Raw genomic sequence first — 23315 nt, 5'->3', positions numbered from 1 at the left:
ATGTACACACTGGCAAGAGATGCAATTTCTTCTGATTGGACGGCATTTGGCGAACTACTGCTGCATCATGCTTGTAAATGTGCTGAAAAACACAAGTATGCAGTTCTTAAACCAGGCAGAAATTGGTGGTTTTAAAAAAAGCTCAGCTACTTGACCCATCCACTTGTTTTTTTTCTGCCTGAGTAATAGTCAAATCCCCCTCCTCCACCCGTACAGATGGATTCTTTGTTTCTTTCCTGATGTAATGGCCACATTTATAAGTGAACGTCTCGGACCACTCAACACATGCTATTCATCAGATTTACAAATGAAGAGGTGCCACTTGTAGCCAACAGATTGTTACATTGGAAAATTCCGCTCATTATGATCATATCCTAGGCCCCAACAACTAGTCCTCTCATCCTGTAAAAATCCTATCATATATCTCAACAATTCATTTCACCATGTCAGACTTGTCAGATGCACGCTGCACAGACACAGGCCCGCCCACTCCAATGTCCCACCTCTGCTGCTCTTCAGTTTCAATAGCTCACCATCATTTAAGCATCTAATGAACTCCCTCACCATAAATCCTGGTTAAATGGGGTATTTGCCCTCATCTTTTTCGGGGTGTATTTTCATCGAGGTGGAAGAGCTGCATGCAGAGGCTTGAGGAAGCCAGAAGCATGTCATGCCAACTGGCTCACAGCAAAGATCATCCACGCGTCAGGAAGTCGCCTTCTGACTCTTCTTCATCTTCATCGTCCTCGGCCAACGAGAGTCTGAGGGTAAGTTTGTCGGCTTTGATTTTCTATCACTAACGGAGGAATTTGAGTTGAATCAATTTGTCACTTTTTATTTGCATCCGCTGTAATTTGTATTAAAATGAAGACCCTCTTTGTTGGGGAAATAAACTGCTGCTGTGTTTCCCAACCTAGATTTACATTTTCTGCCTGTCACTATACGCCGCGAGCATAGATAGTTGATATGATCAACAGAGTTGATGAGATAAAGAATTTTGGAGGGCATCATCTATAAATGAAGACAAATAACTATAAATGCATTCTAATGAACCCATTTTTGGACAAAATAACAACCACATGAATGCAACGTATATTGCAGGACTTGATCATGTAAACTCTTCATGCAATAAAAAACAGAGCAGGTACTTTGATTACTCCTGCCTTAGCTACTCACTAAGCTGAATTTGGTCTTACACATTCAGATGTCTCCAAGACCTCAATCTTGTTGAACATGAACAACCAGAAATGTTGTTAAACTTGGAGAATGTGGAAATGTTAATAGAATAGTTAGAAGGTAAGAGAAGATTGAGTGAGAGAGACAAGAAGCCCTTGGATCCGCTTATGGGAACTCAGTCGCAGTATTTATGGTTGTTTATCTTTCCCGCTCTTCCTGCGGGAAACTCACATTTTCCACTGGGGAATAAGCGGTCAGGAGTCAAGTTGTCCCAATGGGACCGAGTGAGGACAGATCACAACACTTAGGTTCTTTTCAATCAGACTGTTTATACGTGATATCCCTTCCATTTAAACCAGAGGCTCCGCTGAGTGCATCTGCTGCTGCCTGCCCAAGCTCCAGAATTCTCGTAAATGTCTGAGGGAAGATCTAGGGGTGTTTACACAACCTGGTTTGTATCTTTGTGAGGCCTGTTTGCTCCACGTAAGCGTTGACAGGGTGTCTGTTTGACCCACTTTTTGTCACCATTAAGGGGACTGTAAAAAGGAGGGTTAGGGTTCCTTTTTTGAATTCATTCATGATGAATTCATCCATGTTTGTATACCTTCATTCATTTTCCCAACCGTTTATCCAACATTTTTCGAGCAATAGGTGCCCTGAATTTGTCGCAAGCCAATTGCAGGGCACCTATAGACGAACAAATAGGCGCATTCTCAACCACACCGGAAAATTTTGAGTTGTCAATCGTCCTACCATGCATGCAAAATTGGAGCTGCTATTATCATTCGTTTGTTCGTCCGTCACAGAAAGTTCTAAAGTCATCTTCCAGGGGGCTTCAATAATAAATCCAACTGTGACGGACATGGCCTTTTTTGGCTGTGTTTTCTTTAGTTTATTTCAGGGTTGGTTGACTCAAGCCTGAGTTCACGTACTGAGCTTGGAATTTTCAAAACTTTGCTTAGAAGAAAAAAAAGTCTCTATTTGAGGTTAACGTAAATAGTGACGCAAATGCAAATGATTTTATATGATGACTGCTGCAGTAGAGTAAGTCGAGGGTTTTTTAAAAAGGTACCATGAAGTAAATGCTCATCCTTTCCCTTTTTATTCTTTGAAAACTTAATAACACTTGCACGTAAATGTCTTTATACTTTTAATCTTACGTATGAGCCCTGATGTACATAAGTTATTTTATTCCAAGCAAATGTTTAACACATTTCTCCTCTATTTCAGCATGAGCGACTATCTAGGTAGGATTTCTTGCTTGTAACTCATGCTAAATCAGGTCAATCCTGCAAGCTCCAGTTATCCAAATAGCTAAGTCTATTCTGTTTTCTAGACTGAACTCATCCGGCATGTCGGACCTCTCCAACGACACGACGGGAAACCATGCCGAGTCGTACTTCTCACGACGGGAGAACAGATTGTCGGCCAGAAAAAAGGCAGAAGAGGAGATGGCGCGGAATGATTACAAAAAGGCACGTGATGCTTTTTTTTTTTGCTTTTAAGCAACTGCTGGAGTAGTCAATGTGTGGTAGACAGGCTATTTCTTTCTGCTGCATGCACCACATGCACAGATCCACAACACAGTTTTACTCTGTGATGAAGAAATTCACGAGTGATTTTTTTTTTAGTTCATTTTTGTCTCTGCACTGAATTTTGATGCTTTACCCATTTTATTAAGTCACCTGAGAACTGTTCTGAAATACGGGGGGAACAAATAAACATGTTTTGCAGATGTATGAAAAAGCGCTGGTCACCAATCAAAGGCTCAAGTCTAGACTGGAAACCAGTAAACAGGAATTAGTTGTGATCCAGGAGCAACTGCAAAGAGCTCAGGTAACAGCAATCTACGAAAATACCTCTGGGTTGTAAAATCTGCATTAAAATAGCGCAATTCATATTTTTTTCCATTGCAGCAGAAGGAGAGGAAAAGCGAACTGGGTTCCACCATGCTCGAAACAGAGAAAAAGGTAACAGACATAAATCGAACAAGACAAAGTGTATTTTAAAGTTTCGGAATTGTTGGCTTCAATACTATCCTCAGATGAATGGATCACGTGTTTATGGAGGCTTTTATTGTAGAGGTCCTGACAAACAAAAAATGATCTATTTTAGCATCTGCCTCAAGTTTTATTGAACAATATTAAATTGTGTGCCCATGGCTGTCAAAGAGGAGTCTCTCCATATTGGTTTGAAGGAGCCCTTTTGGATGAATTTCAGGATCTCCTATTTTGTCCAAAGGAAGCCCCAATAACCTGGGCAATATGGGCTGAGCATGGCCTCATCAAGTGTGACCTTCATTTCAAGGATTCCCCAAGACAATAATGGGACTTCACCACTGTATGATATGAAAGAATACTGTACTTTTCCAGTTATTTGTTTGCTCATAGGACAGTCGAAGTCTCACCAAGAAGATATCTGAGATGGAAGAACAAGTAAAGGTATAGTATGTGTCGTCTCGTCTAGTGTTTCCAAAGTATGATTACGGAAATAAGGGAAAGACCCTAGTATCTTGTTGGTTGGTGTGGTCGTCCGTCTGACACAGCTTGTCACCATTGTGCTTCTTGTGGCACTGCGGTGGTGGTGGTGCCGAAGCCCCCGGTCGGGATCCTGGTCGTCAACATCTGCTAAACAACAACCTCTGTGTTCTTCAGCGAATGAGACCTCAATGCAAACGTGGCAGCTCTGGTCTGAAAATAGGCCCGTGAAACAAAGTAGCACTGTGGGCTTTCCAGGAATTTTATGTCGTCATGATGATTCGATTTTTTCCCAAAGTACTTAAATGGGAACAATAAGAAGAAATATTGTCTGTATTATAGCCACTGAGTCATTACGTCCACATCCTCATAACACTGGATTTGAAAAAGAAAGCTGGATGTAACATACAGTATCTATACAATGAAGACTTCCTGTTATGTTAGAAATGCAAATCTTAAAGCATCTCACCTACTCACTCAGATCCACTTCCTACCTCGGCTGCAAAGGACATCTTGTATTATATGATTGTATTTATTGTCTGCATTATTTCCTGCTCAGGTCAAAGCAGAACTTCATACAGAAAACCAAAGACTGAAGGATGAAAATGGAGCGCTGATTCGCGTCATCACCAAATTATCCAAGTGATTTACCCCAGGATGAACGGAAGAAGGATTAAGTGATTTGGCGAGTGCTCCCTATTTTGTCTCATGAAAACAACACAAGTGATCCCTCTGATTCTGTCTTTTGTTTTGTTTTTCTGGTCAGATGACTAAACCCCAATTCGCGTGCAAAGACACGGCCCACGTGGCATTATTCATCATCCCAGAACATGAACTCCAATGAAATGCATCTCCATGGAAACTGTGACCTATGTAGTAGTCCATAATGCAAGTGTGATGTCACCAATCTCCTCCTAACCTGCAATTTCAACCGAATAAAACACATCCAATTCCCCTCCAAAAGTCTTGGAACGTGACGATGGATTCCTTTTTGTTGTATAGAAAAGACATTTGGATTGCAGATCAAAAGATTTAGATGAAAGAGGCTCAGAAGTCCAGCTTTGATTTGATTGTATTCCTTTCTAAATGCTAGTGCTCGCATTTGGCTTTGGGTTTCACCTGGAAAAAAAACGGAATTTGCTGTTAAGCAAAAAAAAAAAAAAAGCCCAGCAAGCTGTCAATGGGAGAAAAGCCAGCCATTTAGAAGAAAATTCATCAGTGCTATTGCACAAACATTGGGCATAGCCAATCCAATTTGGGGGACATAAACACCAAAAGACAACATCCCAAATAATAAAGGATCTGCAAAACACACAAGCTTATCTGTGAAACTTGGTCAATTCATGGCTTGGTCTTGCATGGCTGCTCCTAAAATCAGGCTGACTAGTTTTTATTGATGATACGACTCATAATAGTAGCAGCACATCAATTCTAAAGACTACTAAAGCATTTTGTCTTGCAGTTCCCAGGAAAAATGTATCTGCATAAAGCCTGCAAGCCATTAACTTCAGCAGAATATTGCTTTCAGCATTTCAAAAGCTTTTTCTGGCCTGTAATGCAGCCTCGTTTGTTTCTGGGGGTTTCGTTGTTGTTTTAGCTTCAGATTTGTTTTGACAGAGCATCTAGCATCTGCCTCTAGAGTCTTCCTGTTTGGTTAACAACAATTTTAGTAATAAAACAAACAAATCCAAAGTAAAAAAAGAAAGAAAGAAAAAAAAAAGCAGTTTGTAATGTATTGCTGAAACAAAGCAATTGACCTTCCCGTTCCAATACTTTAGGAGGCGACTGTACGAGTATAAAAGAAAATATATTTTTTCTCACGCACAGCACAAGCAGTCTTACTGTATATAGTAGTAGGGGCAGTGTTGCTTCATTTTTATTATTTGTATTAGTCAAGGCCAATGTGAGCGCACTCTTATTACCTTATGTATGATCTCAAGCTGCCACCCAGTGACCAAAAATGGAAAAGCATCCTCCATTCCATAATGTTTAAGTTACATGATTGCTTGTTTTTATTTACATGATTGTTTGAATCATGAAAAAATATTAAAAAACCTAAAGTCAAACCATCTACTGCCCTGGTTTTTGTTTGTTTAAGTCATTTAAGCCAAATGTCACAAATGGTGGAAAATAGAATAAAATTAAAGAAACTATCATTATAGAAGTCATGGGGCCTAGATGGGCGAAGCCTGAAAGGCTCACTACCTGTGTCAAAGGTCAAAGCGGTCAGGTGCAGAGTGATCTGGGCGGCTGCCAAAGGCGGGGACAGGCGGATCGGTGCAGCACCTACTGTGATGCGGACTCTGTACCGGTCCATTGTGGTTAAGACTCGCTATGTGTCATGACGGAATTAACAATGATGATGCATAATGATCATCCATCATTAAGTGATCATTTGAAAATGTAAACACAAGCAGGGAATTATAGAAATAAGTAATCGTATTCATAATAATGAATAATACTAACGAGCTCATTTACCTCCAGGGTGAGTAGAAGCACCTCTGTGAAGCACCCAAACTGCGATAGGCTTTATGCTTTCTGGACTTGCTTTTGGAGTATATTTTTCTTTATTATAAAAAAAAGACACAAGGACACAAAACCCAACATAATATAAGAATAACATTGGTGCTTCCCAACATGCAAGTATTTACATCGTACATACATGCTGTACTGTAGTAGCCTATTAACAAATGAGCTGGATGGATGCAAATCGTGGTCGATTCCGGCGACAAAACGGTCGGCGCGAGAAGCGAAAGGCAGCACTTTTAGGCTATTGCTTTAGTGTGAACCCCTAGTGTGACATCTAGTCTTGTTTTTGTTTCTCTTAGTGTTTTGGGCTCTTTGGCTTTTTGATGAGTAGAGCGTTTCCATGACGACGACCAAACGCTGCCAGGCATGCTACTTTCATCATTGTTTTTTCTTTTTTTTAGCTCAAGCAAAAGGCTCTTGCCACATCTCACAACCTCTGTGCTTGGAATGCAAAAAGATATTCAATTATTCGGAATGAAATCAGTGCAGGACGGTAGCTAAATTATAACCGTTTTGAACTTATCAGATGCTGACTAGCTCAATTAAGCTTTGCATACACTGTAGAATTGAGATGTGTACTGTTTTAGGGTTTAGGGGGTTAGGGGTTAGCGGTAGGTTCAACACTGAGCAGTGAAAACAGGGATGTGAACAATACAGTGGTACCTTTGTTTCATCACCAAGTGGAAAAGTACGTAGTCTATCTTATATTGCATCCCGGCGGCCAAAACGGGCACACCAGAAATACACTGACTAAAGTATGAAATGATGATGCACAAACTGTTTGATTTTTCAAGTTTTATCTAATAATGTTATACTTTTATTTTTTTATGTAGGATGATAATGTAAAGTCTATTTTTGCCTCATTAAAAACACATTTCTTTTAGGTTTCGGAGTGGAACGGATCAATGGCATTTTCATTCCAATGTGGGAAGTTGTTTTGAGATATGAGTATTTTGAGTTACAAGCATGAGCACAGAAGTCAAGGCACCACTGTACATAAATAATACAGATATTGAACCTTACATTCAGTTAAGTTGGCCCGGGCTGGCTTTTCCACCGAGCTCAACCTGCAGCACGATCGATCGATATTACTCCAGGCTGCCAGTTACCGGTTGAATCCAATCTGTTTGTTTACACTGCGCCTGCATTGGCAGATATCCAATTTCTCTTTGATTGCCTGATGAATTGCCGGATATCCAATCCATAGCTGTTTTTGTATGTTTATTTTGCTTTTTCCTCACTTAGGCGTCACCGACACATAGCCAAACTGTGCAGAAAGGGAGCAAATATATCAATATAAACTTGTGTCATTTGAGCCATGTAACTCCAGGAGACAAAAACATTTGTAGCAAGATGTGTGTACATTATAAAATCGGAGTTTTGGAAATCACACGATTATTGTTGCTGAGAATTACGTACCTGCCAGATCCAATCCCTAACCAACTCAAATCCAAATCAAAAGATCTGATCAGAAACTGCCTTGTTCTGCACATTTATGCATCAGTTAAGGTGAGGTAAGGTTTTACATCCATACGGTCGTTTCAGTTGGCACAATGACAGCATTCCTGCCTACTTCAACAGATCTCAAGATGTCCTCCATTCAATGTAGATGCATAAATGGACAACCCACCTTGGTGACATGAACAGCAGGACCCAAACCTTTCTATTCCACTTTCTATTTGCAAGTTGATGTCAGGATACGTTAAGAGTGCAAAGCCGTGGGCAGGTGGGGCAAAGCATGCTCTACAAATTCAACTTAAATTCAGCTCACACTTCAGTGTACAAGAATGTTGAAATGGAAACGTCAAGTTGGTAAGCAGACACTCATTTGCAAGATGGGATGCCTCGAAACCCAAACCGAATCTATTCTATCCAGTCTTTTGCTGAGCAGGTTTCATGAAAAGTCGGTTGAAGCCATGCAAAGTTTCAGTAATTGAATGAAGGGCTGGAATAGTTTGCTGGTTACTTCTTGGCCGCCAAGGAGGCCAGCTGACCGTCGATGTCCTCCTCTGGTTGCAAAGCGTGCCACTGGGCGATGGGGCGCCGCGGGTTAGCCAGCATGTCGGACCAATGCTTGAGACCCAGCCCGGTGGCCTTACTGCCCACAAAAATCTTGCCGATGGCATCGTTCTTGCCGATCTTGTCATAGTCGAACACAGTGACGGCCACAAGGATTTTCTGGAATTGTTAAGAATGCCGTGTGTCACAAAAACGCTCGCCAGACACCTACAACGGGTTCTTCTCAAACTGGGCTAACCAGGTAACCAAAACGCTGGGTGTCCATGAGACGTAGCTTGGCATTTGCAAAGAAAATGGTCGGAAATATGAAAAAAAAGTCTGATAACACTGGATGAATAAATCTACTTTTCTCATCATTAACTAAATAATGTTCACCTTTCCATCTAAACAAGGTCCTACATACATTTAATTAAAGATTTTTATGTCATTGTTGAATTTTCATATTATTTTCACGTCGTCTTAAGAACTTTCTATTGGCCACTGATTCATACGTGTACATACTGAATGGGTACCAGCAGGTCAATTAAACAATGATCTATTGTACCTGCATCTGTTCCAGTGGGATTTCAAAGCTGAAGGATTCATTGTAGTACGGGTTGAGGGTGTTCTTCTTCACCGTTGTCTTCTTCTTCTTCAGACGCTTACCCCCCTGCAGCAGCTGGATCTTCACATATGGGTCTGCAAAAGACGGGGATATATTTTAGGGAGGGTTTCTTGGTTGACAACGTTCATCACATACTTCATCACCAAAAATCTTTTTCCTACCGGATAATCCACAGGCATCCATCTTTTTCAAGTTCTTGGCCTCCAGGATGCAGACGGTGAGTTTCCCGGCAGTGGGAACGTAACGCAGGGAGATGCAGATGTCCCCGAGTTTCTCAGGCTGAAAAAGCACAGATGCCAGAATCGTCAGGTACCAAGACTGCTGTTTAATTAAGAATAATGAAGCAATGTTGGAAATAATGTCTCCAGTCATTGCCAGGACCAGCTGTTCTGCTTATCCCTTGATAGATCAACTAACACTTTCAATCAGTCATTCAGTAGGAATGTCATCCAACATTTAGCATGTTGTAATTATTTATCCTTTGTGTGTGTTGACTACCAGCTATTAAAGCACCTGGGAACGGCATTAAACTGCGGGGAGGGGGGCATCAATTATGCATTCTTCCAAATTGCACTGAATGTAAAACAGTTACAATACAATGACATCATTTGAGTTTGCGTGGGCACCTCCTCTTGATCGGCACTCTCCAGGTCCCGCCACTCCTCAATGGGCCGTCCGAGGTCAATGGTGTTCATGGGCAGCTTCACCTCGCCGATGACATCGTGCTTGGAGAAGCGATCGTAGTCGAAAACAGACAGCGCCAGGGTTTTGCCACCGAGCTCTTCATAGGGCACCTGGCGCGGAAAACTAAAGTCAGCATTTAAATAATAATTGCAATTTATATTCTTTCTTCCATGATGTTTTTGGAAGGTTTTTGGAAACAGGCATTGACATTGGTGACCAGACTTTAGGTGAGTGAAGGTGGTGAGATATAGGAAATGCATGGAGGGATTGATTAGTTGACAGAATTCCTTGGAGTGTCCTGGGAAGAAAATGAATTGGATCATCTGAAGCGTTTTTCCAGACATTAAATGAAGACATGTTCATGAAGACACGTTCATCTCACAAGGGGCACACTGTTCTCTACGGTATGATTGGCTCTGCAGCTGCTGCTGCAAATGTGCAGACAAGCAGATCTTTCAATCTGACCTGGAGACATTTTTCAAATCCCTGCAGACCTTATTAGCTGAGACAAGGAGCCTTACAAACTTGGCATAACACGTTCTCTAATAGACTTTTACTCTCATTTGCTCAAGCTTTTACAGACTAACCTTGAAGACAAAGGTTTCATTGAAGACAGGGTTGAGCGTTTTCTTGTGGACTTTGGTGTCAAACTTCTTCTTTTTCTCAGGCAAGAGCAGGATTCGTACGTACGGATCGGAAGTACCTCCCGAATCCATGGACATGAGGTCCGCCGCTTGAAGGATTCCGACGGTGAGCTGTGCAAGGAAATAAGATGCAACCTTGGCTTGATTTATGTCAGGACTACTCTTTGCAGACAGAGACAAAATATCGCAATCAGTCAACACGTGCTTGGACTAACTGGAGATGTATTCAATTCTTCAATGTCGCAAAGGTTAGACCAACAACTCCTCCATGCTTGATGGATAAATGTGATCTATGTTCCTCTGCTGATGTACAGCTAACCGAGGTTCCGTTTGTCAATCCGAGGACCCCCTGTTCAATTAGCTTTAGTGACTTAATCGTGACTTAACACGGACCTTTGTGTTTTCAAAGTCGTAGTCAATGGAATATTGCAGTTTGCCAAGCTTCTCTTGCTCCTTCTCCTCTTCCTCCTTCTCCTCTTCCGTCAGCCCGGTCTCTCCCTCATCATCGTCATCATCCTGCGGTTTCTGCGGTAATGAAATGACAACATGGTGATGATATCAAATAACAAAGGACAAACGCACTGCCCCCCCTAAATCACGAGCATGCCGTGGAGCTCCTTTGAGTCTACTGCTGTTAAAGTAAATACATGAAGCTCATCAGTGAGCTTTTTTTTTTCTTTTTTTAAAAGAAACTCTGTCTTCTCATTTGAGCTCTTCTGACATGCTGGTGCAGGATAGAGGCAGCCAGTCAGTGGTGGCATCGCATGCGCTTTTCATAAGCATTCCATCATTCTCCCAAACCCCTGTTCAAGAGCCTTAAGTCATAAGGTCCAACGGGCAAGTGGTCAAATTCTTCCTATTCAGTGCTAGCGGATGTTTGTGTGGTAAGCACAAGAGCTGCCTTGTAAGACTCATAGTACATTCCCACTCCACTTGCGCCACTTAACAAAGGGCATTTGGTTTTACACTTGAAAATAGATGAAAACCAAACCACACTGAACCCATCATAAGATATAAGAACAATTGAAACAAAATGGATGGATGGAGGGGAACAATGCTCTTCTGTATATTTACTTCTGTTAACCACCAAGTCTAATTTCCTTCTGTCATGGTACAAAGACAAATGAAATCTCAAGTGTGCAACAAGAAACTGGATTTTGATGAGAACGACGAGGGTCTCCTGTTTTTATTCAGGGCATGTTATGAAGACAGATTTGAGCCTGAAATGAAACTGAAGGCGACGAGAAACCAGATTGCAGCCAAGTGAAGACTGTGGGGGAGAATGACAGTCAGCTGTGTATTTACTTCTGCTACGATAGAGATTGATGGCAACAAGAAAATTGATTGCTGCAGTCAAGTGGAGACTGTGGATGATAAAAATATTTTTGATCTAAGACTGAGGTTAGCCAAAAAAATTGAGGCCAAATGGAGAGTGTGAGTACAATTACCCCTACTGATTTAAAGAGGACAACCACGGCTGTCTCTCATCCATTCGGTGATTTTCTAGACCATTTGTCATCATCCAGGTTATTGGTGAGATGGCGCTTACTCCAGCTAACTTTTGGTGGAGAAGCAGCATACACCCTGGACTGGTCGCAGGACAGTCAGTCTACAATTACTGTTCAATCATAACCTAAAACTATTTTACTCTTATTCGGCTTTTCGGATATGTTCTTGAATTTAAAACAAGTGGTTGGGATTCATGCAGTCATCTTCATCATTTTTCATAAACCCACCACAACATGCCCTTTAGCACATGCATTGATTAATAGTGTTAGGCTGTCCCTCTGTGCTTCCTATCATTGCATTAGATGGTTAGACTCCCTCTCTGGAGCAGATTGTGGCTTTCCAAAGTATTAAATGGTCAACATAAAAGAAGCCATTCCAGAGAACCCCCACAACAGCCAATCCACCTACCGTAGAACGATGGTCCACCATGGTCAAAAACACAAGGCAGACACATAGCCACAAAACAGGAAGGAAAGCAGAGAGAGGAAGAGATTCAACTCACAGGCAACAGGAGAGAGAGTGCTTGCTGTTGCTGTGAAAAATGACATGCCATGGAGGACCTTCACTGATGCTATTAAGTGCTTAATTAAGAGCCACGATCAGTCTATGTGGGCGCCAGTCGATCAGAGCGCAAATGAATCAACACGAACGCTCTTAATTGATCAAGTTTGATTGTTGTACCAAAGCATGTCATTTTTCACTGCAGTGGAGTAGGTACATTTCAACAAGCACACATTTTGCTGAAAAGGAAGAAAAATGCCGGAGTCTTCCGGACGACTGCTGGAGAAGACAAAAATGTGGTCAACGACTCGAAACATGAAGAATTGCATGACTAATACATCAACAAGTAGATGATCGGCTTGTGATTAGTTTTAAAACTAGGGCTTTAGCATTAGTTACTTTGACAAAAGTGGAGTAACATTGGTTGTGTTTTGAGTCAAGAGTTGTGGTTAGGGTTGGGGTTGGGAATGCATCAGAAAGAGTCATACCTCACCGCCCTCCATGTTCTTCATGTTGAAGCCATCCTTGCCCTTTTTACCCTTTTTGTTCTTCTTTTTCTTGCAGCAGCACTTTTTGATGATGCAGAAGCAACAGGTGAGCACCAACAAAGCGGCCACCACTGCAATGGCAATCAGAGCCCACGGGGGCACTGGAGGGACAAAGAAAATGTCAAAGCCAACATATGCCACATGACAACTTTTCCCAAAAAGTGGAATCACTCACATGGGATTTTGTCAATTTCATTCAAGAACTTGCTCTTGATCTCCTCAAACATGTCATGCTTGCTGATCTCCGTGTCGTTTCCAGAACTTTCAGCCACCGTGGAGATGGCTGCCCGGGGTGGGGGGCCATACTGGCGACGGTGGTCGCTCCGGTGGTCTCGGAGGGGGCCACTGGCTGTGGCTTCCTGAACAGGTTGAACTTCATTGCCGGAGGAGACAAGCCGCTGCGTCCCTGGGTGACAAAATAAGGATCATGTGACAGTAGACAACCCTAAAATGGATCTATTCATCCTCATCGATCCCAGCAGACAAAACATCAGAAAGTGGTAGAAAGGTAAACAGGAATGGTAAGCCATATTGTTTTGAGTGACAACACTTCTTCAACTAGATACATCAGAGAAAGAATGAAGCTGAAGTTCAATAAAGATGTAGTTTGTACATCGTCAGTGATGGATCAAACCCATATCCAAACGGCTCAATTGGGACAAACAAAAAGTCATCCGTTTCGTCCAATGACGTGAAGATTTACTATCCAAGTGACAAATAGACACAAGTCACAGCTTTTCCAAGCATATTGTTCCAGGAGAGATGGATGAGGCTGACTCAAGAGAGAATCCTCCAGGGCAGGTGCAGAGGGAAGGAGTGAGGGCAGCCATTTACTTTCATTTGTGAATTTTCTTCATGACTAAGTAGCGTTACGGCTAAGTTGAATAAAACGGCTGTCGTGTAAACAGAAGATCTCGCCACTTCAATCATGGCAGTGTCCTTGAGGAGTTTCTGTGCCCAGAGTTGATTTCCCAACTGGCACACAAATAAGTGTTGGTGCCTTAAATGTCACTGAACTCTAACAGATGAAGACTTGACCAAACATTTTAAAAATCTCTGGTAGGAATCTTCTTTAATCAGGAATGTTGTCCTAATTGAATGATAATACGCAAGATAATATGGATCATGTTTTCAAGTTGTGACTTTTCAAGTCATTAAGCTTTCCACTATTGTATGTTGCGTATCTATCAATTTAATCTTGCAGCCGATAGCTGAATCGAAATGAATTTCATTATATTTTCAGCACTCTCCCGAAAAAATAACACACAATTTATTTTTTCCCCAAATAAGAGAATATCGGGTAGTCAAAAATATCATTCAAGCAGATTTCTTTTCATGTGGCCCGAAATCCTTGAGAATACTCCAGCTGTTTACTACAATATCTTACTGAAGAAGAGATTGAAGAAGAAAAAAAACAGTACCTGAAATCTGCACAAATGTAAGAATGATCTACGTACTTGGTCAAGGCAGCTACGAATCACTGAACTCGACAAAAGAGAATTTGAAAATCTGTCGTCATTTGACTCATCTCTCAAAGTGCAAAATGAATTTTCCACCTCAGCGATTCAAATTTGTGCTTTGACTGAATACAAAAAGCAAGAAGTGGTTACCTTGGACATTTTTTTATTATTCAATTTCAATCGGCGAGAAAATGTTGCCCAGTGGCTCGTATTTTTTGTCCGTTCTCACTGTTCCCACAAATGACTAATCAATTCACTCTGACAGGAAAAAAAAAACAAGCAATGATTCAACGCGTTTAATGGTTTTATCAAACGTTGTTTTTTTCTCCTTGATATTTTACTGCAGTTGAATTGGTTTATTGCAACATTTAGTAGTTACCCCACGTCTGGATGATGACTCAGCTCAGCCTCGGGCAAAAATGGAAAGCATTTTGACATTGAACGTCGTTAAAACTAATCAGTGGATGTGCTGAGTGAGTATTTCAGGGTCATAAGGTGACCTGCTCTTTTGACCTGGTTACTATTTTATCAAGTGTCTGTGTTTGCGTGCGTGTGTGTATAGAAAAAAAATTCTGCCTTTTACTGCTGGGTCAAATTTCATTTTTCTCATTAGGACTTTTTTTAACCTTATTATGGGTCTATTTAACCCATTTAATTTGGAGCAAAACAGAAAGACACAGTCAACATTTAGAGCATCAAGTTAAAAAAATAATTACATTTTTTTTACTTTCAGTTTTATTTCTAATCCAAAATATACTTTTTATTTTATGATTTGACATGAATTTATGAAAGATTTTTACATGTTACCAGTTCATAGTCAAGAGCAGTCTCTATCGATCTATCCTCTCTACTGGAGCAAGACGATATGGAATTGCATACATCTTTCATACTTATGATATCAACTTTTTACAAATGTACACCGAAGATTGTGCATTGTTGTTGCTGTCAAAGACCTGTTGCACAGATTGTGCAGGGGATGCAGATCGTGCCTTGACAGAGACAATTTAACCCTCAACATAACAGAAAGATCATTTCAATTCTATGCCACATGATCCACGAGGATCTCAACTAGCATCTAATTTAGCCCAAGAAACCTTCCATGACTTTTGCTGATTGGCTGGCTCCTTTTGATGAAGGTTATCCTCTCGTCTGCTCACTGATTTGGCCAGTTATTGATGAGCATGTGATAGAGTCGCTTAAGCGGCGGCTGTAGGTGCCGCCGTCCGGCCGCCGGCCTTTCTTTTTTGTTGCTAAGCAATCCTGAAAGTGCCTGTCAGCCTTCAGCTAGCCAATTGCCGCAACCCCCTGCGAGCGTGCCAGCCAATCCAGTGGCCAATCTATTTGTCTTGCTGCCCAGTGTCAAATCATGATAACTGCAACCCAAATGTATGAGCATTCCAAATAAAGTTTCTCATTACAATTCACACTTGCAATAATTGCTTAAGACAAAGCAGATGGATTGAAGAGACAGCAAGTGGCCTCTCAGCACTGCAATGACTGGACAGCTTTAACTTCCAGAACTTGGGGTGCATGGTTGAATAAAAGCCCAGTGCAAATGCATCACTGCACACTTATAGTTTAGAGTTAGATATGAACATGAAGACACATGCATGTAAATACTACTCACCAGTTCAATATGGTGATGGTAGTTCTTGTGGTGGTGGTGGTGGTGGTGGTGGTGGTGTACGCCCCCCTCACTCCTGTCCCCACCAGTTTTGGGCTTCACTCGCTAACCAACATAGTCAGATTCCTTCCGTAAAGCAGAGACTGCAGTCTCCTCTCGCACTTCGCTCCACTGCAGCAACGCCCCCCCCCCCCGCCCCCACCCCTTCCTCCTCCTCAGCCTCCTCCAATACTCACCATCCCCTCACTCTTAGACACACACACACACACACACATACACACTGCGACTCCCGGTTTACCTCACTTTTACGCCGGGCCTCATTGGGATGCAGTTCACACACAATGCCGCATGTCACTATTTTATTTTTATTTATTTATTTGTCTACTTATAGGATCAAACAGAAAATGCCATTCATATGCTGACAAAAGGACAAGTGGGGTTTGAAAACTTGCCACATTTCTCGAGTGTGGCAAAATGCGTCACAACAGAGCACGTGTGGTGGCTCCCTTTTCTGACTGGTCAGTGGCCAACGCAGAAATATAAACAGGAAGCTTCCACACAGAGTCATCCATTTTTATAGTGTCAATGGAGCCTAGCATCGATGTATTTTGGCGGGGTCTGACTATGCTATTGAAGGAAGGAGGCCAGCAAGTATTTTAGTCGTACTTTCCTGGCTTGCTTTGTCACGTTCTGTGGTCATCTAGCGTCTGAAAACAGTGGCCAATCATCCCCACAATTCTTTTATGTTGCTCTATTTTAACCTGTGAAAATGTAGAAGCAATTGTCACAATATTAGGGATTTTAAGCCATTCAAAAAATGTCAAATATTGTGCCGATGCTTTTTATACTTTTACTGGCTTCTGTCCGTTCAGAGATTGCCAGCTCGTGATTGCCTAAGTGGCTGCTTCAAGTGCATCAAAGTCGGAGATACGCAGCTGAACGACAACACCCGGAGGTTGTCTTGGCGAAATTTCAAAATTGGATTTTGAAAAATCCAGCGTGTGTACAACATTAATAATAGGGCTACACAATCCATTGAAGGAACATCGTTATGACAATAACAGCCCTTGCAATGTGCATATCACAAAGACATGCATCAGCTTCATATAGAATTTTTTTTTTCCAACTTTGATCAGTGTAATGCAACCTTAAATCCACATTGCCATTCCACAAGTTAACAGCTTTCAGGGGCATTGCTCCCCCAGGATTCCTGACTCAACAGTTTTGGAGATGATGGGAGCAAGGCCATGACAAAGTTGCAGCATCACCATACTCACACACACAAACACTAAGTACTTTAGGGATGAATATTTTAACCGCAATGCATTGTGGGATATTGACCTGCAGCTAACCCATTTCTAAATGCTTTGTGGAGGCATCTGGGAGTCAGGCACTCCCCTCCCCACTATCTCCACCACCACCACATAGACAAAGGCCGGAGAGCAAGTGGAGGATATCACACCTCCAGATGCTGAGGACAGAAGGTGTGTGCGCGGCGAGGCTGCAGGATGGATAAAAAAGACTGCACCCTCTGTGCTGCAATGCAGGGGAGCAAAATAGCGAGTGGCTATGAGGCACTCGGTCCAAAAAGTCCTCCTGCCTCCATCATCCCTCTCTCTTTTTTTGTCTCCACAACAGTCGACAGGCCATTTAATAGACGTCTGGATTTCTTAGAAACACTAAGGATTGATCTGTATATGATACAAATTCAATGTACAGAAAACTGGAGGGATGGCAGACATAGTCCAGTCTGAAAATCTACAGCCAGGATGAGATCAGTTCTCATGACAGGACTGGGTCTAAGAACTATGGTCTTGGGCCTGACCTAGTACTAATGTTTATTGGCAGTGATGGATCGAAGTTTTAGGCTCATAACTAGATCCAGGCCAGGGATCGGACCAGGTATTATAAAATGACATAAACTAATGGCCCGAGCCGGAACCAATAGCTGACTTAAAACTTTGGTCTAGACTCTAGGACACTGATTCTCACGGTGCTTCTGTTTTGAGTTTGCTTCAGTTCCCAATACATGTCTATCCATGGTTGTCAAGGACCAATCTTGTTATGTGTCCCAATACTCCAGCAAAATCGAAGTGCAACGATCCGAGTGACGCATCCATTTTTATGGCTTCTGACCCATGCATATAAAAAAAGAATGCAACGTTTACAATATGTGAACTGAAGGCAACCATGCCAAAATGTAGCCGGCCACATTTAATTCTAGCTGGATCTATTACACCAAATGTCTCCCGGTCCATTTCAGACCTCCACATGCCTGCGTCATTAAAACAATCAAATCACCAGGGGAAAGTGCTAAAAAAGTCATTATCTGCTGCGGTTTCTTCCCCTTTGGATTTCCCTGGTGAAATTCTCATTCGCCCATTTCAACAAAAAAAAGAAAACAATGCAAACATTATACTTGTCCGCCTTTTCAATTAGGAAGGCCAAGTCATAACATTTCATTCATAGGATTTAAACGAGTCACTGAAGGCGTAGTGACTTCAATGCTTTCGCACAACGTGAGCTGGGATAGGCTCCATCACCTTGTGAGCCTCAATAGGGTAAGTAGTCTAGATAATAATGGATGCTAGGAGTAATGGTATGAAATGTTTTTTCCCCCATCAAGATCTGAATGTACACACCTAAAAATGAAAGCGTCGACCGCTAAGTAAACTCATGCTAACCAAACAGCAATGCCCAAATCATGTAAACAATCTCACAGGTCGAGGACTAGGACTCTCTTCTGATGAAAAAGTTCTTCATCCCTCCAACACACAAAAAAAGTCACAGAGTGTTGTCTGAATGTTCTTCATGAGTTCACTCACTGCATGTGGTGTGCGGGTATTTGCAGTACATGCAGGGACAAGATCACAGGCTGGAGCAAACTATTTCATTTCATGAACCATCAAGCACCGCGGGTAGCCATGAGGGCCACGTCTACAAATAGGAATCTGCTATGGTGCTTTGTAGACCAAGCCAGCTGATTTCATTGCTGTTCGCTAATGATGGTGTTCACTGGAAAGGAGAAGGCGTGCGTGCGTGCGTGCGTGCTTGTGTCTGAGGCTACATTCAGACTGCAGGACTCAATTCTAATTTTTTGTGTGGAATCCAATTTTTAAATGTGACCTTGATCTGCCTGGTGTGAGCGTCCCCAAATTGACCTGCATGCACAGAAGCTCATAACTTTGTGTTTACTGATGCAAATATGGTATACCATGTAGGGGCTAATCTATTTTATCATCTCATATTACATAACGTACTGCAGCGCTACACTTCTCGTGATTATTCTTCACTGTGCCAAGAGGAAGTCCTCATTAAGCACACACACACAGTTGTGAGTTCTGTTGGGAATGCCGCATTGCCTGGCCTCGTTCCATCACACATGCCACGTGTCATATCAGGTATCAGGAAAACACCTTTGATTTGAAAGTCTTCATAATGACTTGGTGAAGCAGCATGTGGCTCAACGATTGACGGTCCAGCACGAGCCTTAAGAGGGTTATACTTTAGGGTCTCAGGCCAGGGGAGGTCTATGATGGAGGACTGCATTAGCCTTGGACAAGGTCAAGTCTAAGGGCCCAGACAAGGACTAAAATCTAGGGGCAATACTAAGGTCTACCAGGACTAGGATACGGGTAGGCAGCTCTGGTCCGTGAGAGTCACTATTTTTGAAGTTTCCCTCCTATAACACACCCAATTCTGTAGATTCCTGATAATGATCCTGATAATTGGAATCAGGTCTGTTGTAGGAGAGAGAATCTAGTACTAAAATGAGAAAAATATTGAGGTCTGGGACGAGGACTAGAATTAAATCTAAAGACTACTGACTAGGTCTAAGGACTAGAAGTAGTAGACTACTCGTGTTAAGGGCTGGGACCTGGTCTGAACTAAGGCCAGTATTAGGAATAGATCTAAATCAAGGAATACATCGAACATTAAGGGACCAGAACCAAGAGCAGGTCTAAGGTCTACACCCTAGGGCTAAGACAAGGTATATCATCTAATGTTATCGAAAGACAGGACTGGCTTGATGCATAAGAATAATGTAAAATAATGTCTAGGACCAAACGAGGACTAAGTCTAAGGGTTAGGACTACGGTTCCACTGTACACTGTAAAAATACATGAGTAATTGTTGTAGTGAAGAGGCAACCTCGGACCATCTTGTGATCACAAACATACAATCGCTTGCAATCATTTGAAACAGGGAGCTCACAAATATGATGCCCTAATTAAACTGCTAATTACATTGTGTGGGGAGGGGAGGGTGGACGAGTGCAGTGAACGTGACGTGGGCCGTCCTTTCCTTCATGCTGCCTTAGCACTTTTGATATCTGCAGATGCACATTAGAGTGGACCAAACTCTCCAGTCACAAAGTTGCATTGATTAAGAATAAATCAAAACAAAGTGCCCTACGCCACACGCGTCTGTTTTTGTTATGTAACATTATACTGCAGCAGGCAGGACTATGACCCCCCCCCCCCTCCCTCCCCACTTCTCCCCCACCCTCAGCCACCATCCCATGCAGCAAAAGTTCCACTCATGCAGATTAGAATGTAATCTTCTATAATGACTTCCTAATTCTGTCTCATTGTGCCTGTAATGAGGTTAGGAGCCTCTGAGACTCGTCTTACCTGGAATCAAAGATGAGAAGACACGGGAAAAAAAGGAGATGCCCCCAAAAAAATCAGTGGCTCAAAAACATTGTCCAGTCACCTGCGATGTTTGATAGTTTTTCGTGTTTTTTTCCTGTTCTCAAGAGACGCTTTGCAAACACTCACAACATTTTTCCATCACACTGACAAGACGTCGGCGTCGTTCTTCTGCTGTATTTCCCGGCACTCTTCGTTCATTGGCCCGTCAAAGAGCAGGAGGAGGAGTTCCCAGCGATGTGGTGCATTCACCATCCTCCTCCTCCTTCTTCTTCCCCATGCAGATGCTGCTGACTGAGCTGGGACAATCGTGGAGAGAGACAAAGAGACAGCGAGAGAGAGGGAGATAGAGAGCGAGAGGGAGATGAGGGAGAGTAAGAGGGAAGAGCTCCGTGCAGATGCTGCCTGTGCCTGTGTGGGGGTGTGGTCGCAGGAACACGAGTTCACTGATGTGCAGTGAAGAAGAAAGGTGGTAGCTGTGCTGCAGTGTAAAGTAATGCAACGGAAATAGTATGATCTCATTTCCCCCAAACATGCTCAAAAGCTGGGATGGCGCAAAGTTCCGCAACCTCCGTGTGTGATTAATCCATGTGGTTAATAATGACTTGGTGAAGCGGCAGGAAAAGGCACAGCAAGGAAGCTTTATTTATATAAAGCGTTCCATACACAAGGTAAAGCTGCGTGCCTGACATAACTAAAAATACAGTACAACATTTCAAAGCATTGACAAACAAAACAGTTACGATATTTAAAAGCAAAGAAAGGAAACTTCAGAGGGTTATACTTCCTGGTGATGTCTCCATGGCCCTTTGTTGCTAGGCAGAGTTTATAGGGCACTTTTATGACTGCCCCAGAGGCTAATGAAAAAAAGATGTAAATCTCTTTTCAGCTGTTTAAATGACAGATGGGGGGGTTCCGGGAATTTAACATCACCCTATGAATGAAAAGCTCCAGGCTGTAGCCCTAGATGGAAGTATGAGCAACTCCGCTTTAAATATAACACTGATGGTGTTGCTGTCCAATGACACACATCTTCAATTGGAGAAACACAAAGGGATAAAAATAAACAAAATCTCATTTGAAATAAGCTCTGACTTAATGTCGCATTGGGAAGCAAAGCAATCATTAGTTACCATTTGCCTCTGAAGAATCTATGCCGCCGTTTTAATTAAATTGCTGCAATGAAGTGTCATTCATTCGAGCATCTGAAATCAATACCCAGCACGAGTCCCTTGGTTGGAGCGTGCTCTAAGTGCTGCGGCATCCACCAGGGAATACGCTACACATATGCCGTATGGATTCTTGGTGATGATGTTTATATTGAGAAAACAAATATGAAGATCACAACAGAAGGATTGGATCAAAGTATTTAAGGAAATCCACATTTGCTATTCCTTTACCATTTAAGCAACGAGTTCAAATCAACTCCAATTAGTTAGTCACTAAATTTTTGATATGATACAAAAAGGGAAAAATAATGCTCAATGGAATGCGCTAAAGTGCTTTATCTACAGCATATGGTGTCCAAGGTGATTCACCAAGCCTTATATTCAGATGATTGTCCAAGTGTCGGCCCAATGCAAGTCAATCCAGCTGAGCTGAACATCAATCAATGAGACTCAATGACGCATTGCCCACTGTGAGTGCCAATTCCACCATTACGTGTATTAAATCCCACACGGGAAGCTCGCCAAGACCCTCTCGGATGTCCATCGAATCATTGCTTGTGGTCACATGCCCAATGGCGGCCCCAGCAGATGAGCTGCTTCATCAGCCCAAATTGACCGTCTTAAAAACTCTTATTGGCACCGTGGAGCATTGGTTACTCTGTCTGCCTCACAGTACGGAGGTTGCGGGTTTGATTATGGCTCTGGCCTTCCTGAGTGGAGTTTGCATGTTCCTCCCGTGCCTACGTGGGTTTTCCTCCAGGTAACAGGGGCTGTTGGTCTATATGTGCCCTGCAAATGGGTGGAAATCAGGAATGTGTTCGCTCCCTGGATACTGATTTTTGCAATGGGGTCACATAGTGAGAGAACTGCATGAGGGAGAATTAAACAAGGACATGTCTGAAATTAGAGAAATGTAGAATCCATTGCTGTTGAGAAAGAACCCATTTAAAAAGAGGAGGCGTTCATTTGTGGAACAAAGATTTTCCCCAAATATATCCAGAATTTTTATTTGGACAAAGGTGTTCATTTGCTTTTTTAAATCAACCACAAACTGACTTCGATTTGAAGGTGGTATATTTATTTCCTCAAATCCAGGCAACTCCCTCATGCTTCTTTGCACCACTAGAAGGCGCTACATAACAGTCACCCAAGATGCACATTTCTCATCCAAGTCCAACTAAAACATAAACCGCTATTTTAATGTGACCACCTACTCTGTAAAAATGATCAGAATGAAAGCGTGGATGTGACTTGTTTGAACGGCTTCATGCATATCCTGATCATCACTATGCCAGTAAATCCATGCCCGCATAGCTGCACAACCAGTGCCATGTGAGAGCTGGCCGCCAAGCCGTTCTTTAGACCAACTGCAATTCAGTGAATGTATTGGGGTGCATGCTCTTTAATTAGTCAACATGCACTTTGCTTTTAGGAGACAGTGATCCTGTAACAGCTACCACACATGATGATGGCAGGGCTCTAATTTATGCACTTTAAACAGTCTGTAAAAGTGGGAGACCAGCCAGGCCCTGACATACTTGAATCCGAATCGTTTAGCATTTAACTTGATTTTATAATCAGGACAGCAGTTAGTTGTTTAACCAATTATATTTGAATGAGGTCTCTATTTATAAGGAGGGGCTTTATTTCTTACAAATAAAAATGACTGATGGCATTTCATTTTTTTAGTTTACTTAAAAACAAAGAGCCACCAAGCAT

The 23315-nt window shown here is 42.2% G+C and overlaps 2 protein-coding genes across 2 annotated transcripts; one reads left to right on the top strand and one right to left on the bottom strand.

Annotated features, from left to right (window-relative positions):
• The first annotated feature begins 361 nt into the window (after positions 1 to 361).
• LOC119122994 (protein phosphatase 1 regulatory subunit 12B-like) lies at positions 362 to 5459 on the top strand. Its single transcript, XM_037251732.1, has 7 exons — positions 362 to 767; positions 2407 to 2423; positions 2513 to 2651; positions 2911 to 3012; positions 3093 to 3146; positions 3567 to 3617; positions 4213 to 5459. Exons 1-7 carry the CDS (start codon positions 639 to 641, stop codon positions 4297 to 4299), a joined length of 579 nt encoding a protein of 192 aa, XP_037107627.1. The 5' UTR covers positions 362 to 638; the 3' UTR covers positions 4300 to 5459.
• Positions 5460 to 6566: 1107 nt separating this feature from the next.
• LOC119122993 (synaptotagmin-2-like) lies at positions 6567 to 15951 on the bottom strand. The gene is given in 10 exon segments (XM_037251730.1): positions 6567 to 8360; positions 8746 to 8879; positions 8967 to 9084; positions 9432 to 9599; positions 10077 to 10244; positions 10527 to 10658; positions 12632 to 12792; positions 12867 to 12987; positions 12990 to 13097; positions 15779 to 15951. Coding segments are annotated over 9 exon segments (1299 nt in total). The 5' UTR covers positions 13071 to 13097; positions 15779 to 15951; the 3' UTR covers positions 6567 to 8144.
• Positions 15952 to 23315: the final 7364 nt, after the last annotated feature.

Source organism: Syngnathus acus, chromosome 5 (genome assembly GCF_901709675.1).
Source record: "Syngnathus acus chromosome 5, fSynAcu1.2, whole genome shotgun sequence".
Lineage (NCBI taxonomy): Eukaryota > Metazoa > Chordata > Actinopteri > Syngnathiformes > Syngnathidae > Syngnathus > Syngnathus acus.
The sequence above is the reverse complement of the archived record's forward strand: the minus strand, read 5'-3'. Positions and strand labels throughout refer to the sequence as shown.